The sequence below is a fragment of the Merops nubicus genome, unplaced genomic scaffold (genome assembly GCF_000691845.1).
Source record: "Merops nubicus isolate BGI_N331 unplaced genomic scaffold, ASM69184v1 scaffold7141, whole genome shotgun sequence".
In the NCBI taxonomy this organism is placed as follows: Eukaryota; Metazoa; Chordata; class Aves; order Coraciiformes; family Meropidae; genus Merops; species Merops nubicus.
In genome coordinates this window covers 30-4,369 of record NW_008587504.1, presented here as the reverse complement: position 1 = coordinate 4,369, position 4,340 = coordinate 30, and the positions used below count along the sequence as shown (strand labels likewise).

Here is a 4,340-nt window from a genome sequence, read left to right as displayed (position 1 = left end):
CGTGTGACGAAGGCCTTCAGCATAAGGCCAAAATCACCAATAATTATTTTGCATCTCAAGAAGATAACAAAGAAGGGGTATATTTTTGTCTTAATTCCCTACCGTTGCAGCAACTAAGATAAACATAAGCAGCTGACTCAAGGGCTCAAGCCTTGTGCTTTAGACGTCCTTAGCAAATTCAGCTGCAGGAAAACTCCAATCTTTTAATATTAAATATGATTGTTTATTTAACCCTGAATATATGAGTAAAACAGCTAACAGGTTTTCTAATGAAAAGCTCAGTGTACTGTACTGGGGTAGGGGGGTGTTTGGCTTTTTTAGCTGGAGTAGTTCCTAAACATTTTGGATAGAAGTTAAAAAAAAATAAATATTGGAAGCCAAGTTAGAAATTGAGGGAAGGTTGCCATGGGAGGGAGGTTCCTTCTCAGCTCCTGCAGGCGGTGTACTGAGGCACAGAACTGTCTCCGATCTGTTCTTCAGACTTTATACAAGAAGTCTGGAGATGGGGACAAATGCTCTGGACCGTGGTTCTTAACTTCTGACTCCTGCTGTATGTTCTCTTCCACGATCATCTTCCAGTCTGTCTTGGAAACGATGTAGGTCCCTTGCCTGTGCTCATCTGTTTGCAAGGTTTTTCCATGACCTCACCCCTCTCCTGGTTAGAAGCCTAATTTCCAATTTGAGCTTATTCGTGACCTATTTTTGATCTTCTTTAATTGAATATTTCTTCTTCTGCCCTTTCCCACCTCTGAGTCCCAGCTATTGCATGTGATAAGTAGCCCGCTGGCATGGTTTTCTGTTGCCACAAGGGCCTGGCCAGTTCAGAGCATCTTTGCTGTTCGAAGGACATCAGTTGACATATGGGCTTAAACAATAAGTGCCTGTTACTACTAGCTTTTCTAGCACCCTGGAATTTTGTTCCTGAGCTTCTTGTGTTGAGGAAGCATTTAACAATACTCATCCCAGTTCTACCAATGTCACACTGAATTTCTGAATGCTAATGTTAAAGATTTTCAGCTGGTAAGATGTAGCCCCAGGACTGGCAGCTCCCTCCCCTCCATCTGACTTTTCCAAATGCCTTGTCGAAGTGCTAAGTAGTTTTGAAGAATCAAAGTTCTTTTCCAGGGGAAAAAAAAAAAATTAAAAAAGAGAACCCCTCGTAGCCCAACCACTTGTAGGCAGCTGCAATAAAAATGCTGTGCCAGCCAGAACTACTGTTACTGTTAAAACATTCTGGGGTGAACATGTGCACCTACAGAGTAACAGAGCAAATAAAAAGCAGATGCCTTGTTTGGCCCTGCTCTTCTTGTGAACATCACTACTCTTTGCTTTTGGAGAAGGAAAATAACTATGTCTGCAGCCACTGATGAGCTAAAGGAGAGCAGTTCTCTTCACGACAGACACCATTTGTTTTAAAAAAGAAAAAAGCCTCCCTAACCTACAGGCAAAATATGATTCTGAAGCACGACTCCTTTCTGAGAGCTGGTTTGCTCCTCACTGCTGTCCTGCTGACAGTCTGTAGCAGCAGCATTTTTTCCCCGCTCAGCTGGCTGAACAGTGACAGCTTGACACCTACAGTGAGATTCAACACTGAGCTCGCAGGATGGGAGGGCTGGGGAGGGGGCGGGGGGCAGACAACCCAAGGCACAGGTCAAAGGGCAAGTTCAAGTTCTAGTGTTGAGCTTGTACATCCTGAGCTGCTTGCTGGCTGTAGGTACAAGCTCAACACTTGCAGCCAGTACTGGGAGTAGGGGAACGGCCAGTACGGGGATTAGTGAAAGCAGAAGTGTCTGTGGCTGGAAACCTGACCGACAGCAGGTGGAGTCGGACGGCACCTCAGCAGTGCAGCCTCTGCTGCGGGGGAGGGGGCTTACTTTTGATGTTTTTGCATTTGGGAATATGTCTCTCAGCTACTCGGGGAGCAAATCGACGGCTGCAGTAGGGGCAGGAAACGTAGTCTGGGTTTTCGATGGGAGGCAACGGAGGCAGGTCGGACATCTTCCCTCCCTTGGAGAGTGCTTGCTGCACCTGGTGGGCCTGCTGCACAATCTTCATTAAACTCTCATGCTTCTGTTTCCAGTTGCTCTTTATGGGTGCTTTATCCTGCAGAAAGGAAAGGCAATCAGAGTGACTGACACCACCGTCAGCCTCCATTTTCAGTCTTGTGGTCAGGGTCCAACCCAGGTCACCTGTCCCTGGGCATTCCCTGTTGATGTAAAACCCTCCCTGGGAATCTCAGTCCCACAAAGACAAGCACCACGGAGGACTTTTGAAGAAAATACTGGTGGAGACATCATTACTTTGAAAGAGCTTGAGAACAACCAGAAAAGCAGGCAGTAGGGCCAAAGAACTGGGGAGGGTTGCTAGAGCTGCTTTGCAGGAGCAGAGCTGCATATTTCCACTGACTTTGTTTCAACAGCCTGTGTTATCACCTGGATTTTTGTTCAGTTCCCTGCAGCCCCAAATGTCACAGAGCTCTACTGCAGCAAACCCAGTCTGCATCCTGAGCACTCCTCACTACAGCAGGGAGTGAGCTTTCTCCAGGAGTATACCCCTGACATGTTACAAAGACAAGTCAGGCTCCCCCTATTTATTAGATTTTAAATGGATCTATTTTTCCATTTAGCGAAGAACCCTTCAGAGACAATAGCTGGATTGTGTCTTTTTGCTCCTGTACACATGAAGGCGCTCACATCTCGGTCAGAATTCAATGTCGGGATGGAAGGAACCCAAGCAGTAGATGTGGATTGAGGGAGGGAAAGGACTGTTTATTACCTGAAGGCTCTCTGAGCTCTTCAGATGCTGATACCGTTCCAGTTCTGTGCCCCTAGCTCTGGCTTTTCTGGAGTCAAACACTTTCCTCTGAGATTCTTGGATCTTGCTGCAGATACTCATGTGCTTCTCAAGCCTGGCACAGAGAAACTTACGTCCACATAAGCTGCACTGTCCAAGCCTCTCCTCCTTTACAGCACTGGGAGGCTGCCTGTGCAGCACCTCTGCTGATGGGTGGTCACCAGAATCTTGGTCTGCGAGGGTAGAGGGAGAAGGGGTACGTTTTGGGGCCAGCTTTGAAGAAGAGCCTAAACACTCCATGGATATACAGTCTTGAATTCTGCTGTTGCTGGCCACCAGCAGCTCCTTCTTGAGTTTCTTCATAGCCAGCTCTTGGGGGTGAGGAGTGGTGCCAGGCTTAGGGATAGTGGCCTCTGCAGACTGTGCCCCACCCAAGACCCTGTCACCTGACCTGTCTGCAACTGTGGAAGTTTTCTCTTCAGGGTGCCTTGTGGCCTTTCGCTCAGGGGCCCTCTCTTCTTCTCCGTCTGTCCTTTCCTCTGCCTTGGAAAGCTCCTTTTCTTTTTGAATCCTTATAAGTGTCTGCTGTGTTCTCCTCAGCTTCTCTTTGAGGATGGCCTTTTCCTTTTCAATTTCCTTGTCCGTGTACTGTATATTTGCCTCCAGCTTTAGGATATAGACCCACTGTCTCCTGTGCAGATGGAGGGCTGACTGTTCAGGCCCTGCTGTCCAAGGACAGAACGCTGCAGGTAGCTGAGACCTCTCTGCTGAAGGCTTGACTTTGCTCATTGAGCCAGGGCTACTATTTTGAGCTTCCTCCATGTATGGGGAATGTATAGGCTGTGCTGTGTTGACCTCTGGAACACTCACAACCCTGTGCTGAAAAATTGGTTTGAGGGGATACGCACGGTCCACTCCTTCTTTCTGTCTGGGTACTGATTTAACCGGCAGAGTCTTGGTTTGGCTGGCAAGATACTTTCTCTGCAGTCCAGCTGAAAAGGAGCCTCCATAGCTGGAGCCATATTGACTGGTTTCTGCAGACTGAGAATATGAATAGCTTTGGCTCTTCTGGGCACAGAGATCATTTAAACTTTCTCTTTTGTCAGATACGAGTTTATGCTGCAATTTCTGCTGGTGTTTCAGCTTGGAACTGGGAACAGGCTTAGAAGCTGCCACCACAGAATCCACTGGTGGAAACAGAGCCATTCAGCACCTGAGAAAGAGCCTGAGGTTAGAAGCAAAGTGATTACACACTACCTTATTCAAAACTGGACAAATTTTCTCTTGGCGGTCTACACCTGGAAACTACCATGAGGGGCTATAGTGAATATTAGCAATAGTTTTGTAACTTTTCTGGGTTCTGTAAATCTTTACATTCCTTCTATCTAGGGAGCTCCCGTGCTGCCTTTTCCAGTCCCAGCCGGACTTTATGCAGCCAGAAAGAAGACAGGCTTTTGTTTTGCGTTCTGACCGAGCCCGGTCTTATCATGGTAGCAGCAGAAATGGGCTGTACTGCCAGACAGGCTGTTGGACTCCCCGAGGTGTTT

General features: G+C 47.4%; 1 protein-coding gene across 1 annotated transcript; it reads right to left on the bottom strand.

Moving 5' to 3' along the window:
- Nucleotides 1-1,836: 1,836 nt before the first annotated feature.
- Nucleotides 1,837-3,999, bottom strand: ZC2HC1C (zinc finger, C2HC-type containing 1C). Its single transcript, XM_008948929.1, has 2 exons — nt 2,766-3,999; nt 1,837-2,096 (listed from the first exon to the last, which is right to left on the bottom strand). Exons 1-2 carry the CDS (start codon nt 3,997-3,999, stop codon nt 1,837-1,839), a joined length of 1,494 nt encoding a protein of 497 aa, XP_008947177.1.
- Nucleotides 4,000-4,340: the final 341 nt, after the last annotated feature.

Coding starts and splice junctions, on each gene's coding strand:
- ZC2HC1C (XM_008948929.1), bottom strand. CDS start 3,999: ATGGCTCTGTTTCCACCAGTGGATTCTGTGGTGGCAGCTTCTAAGCCT. Junction 2,097..2,765: donor GAGCCTTCAGGTAATAAACA/GTCCTTTCCCTC, acceptor TGCAGGATAAAG/CACCCATAAAGAGCAACTGG.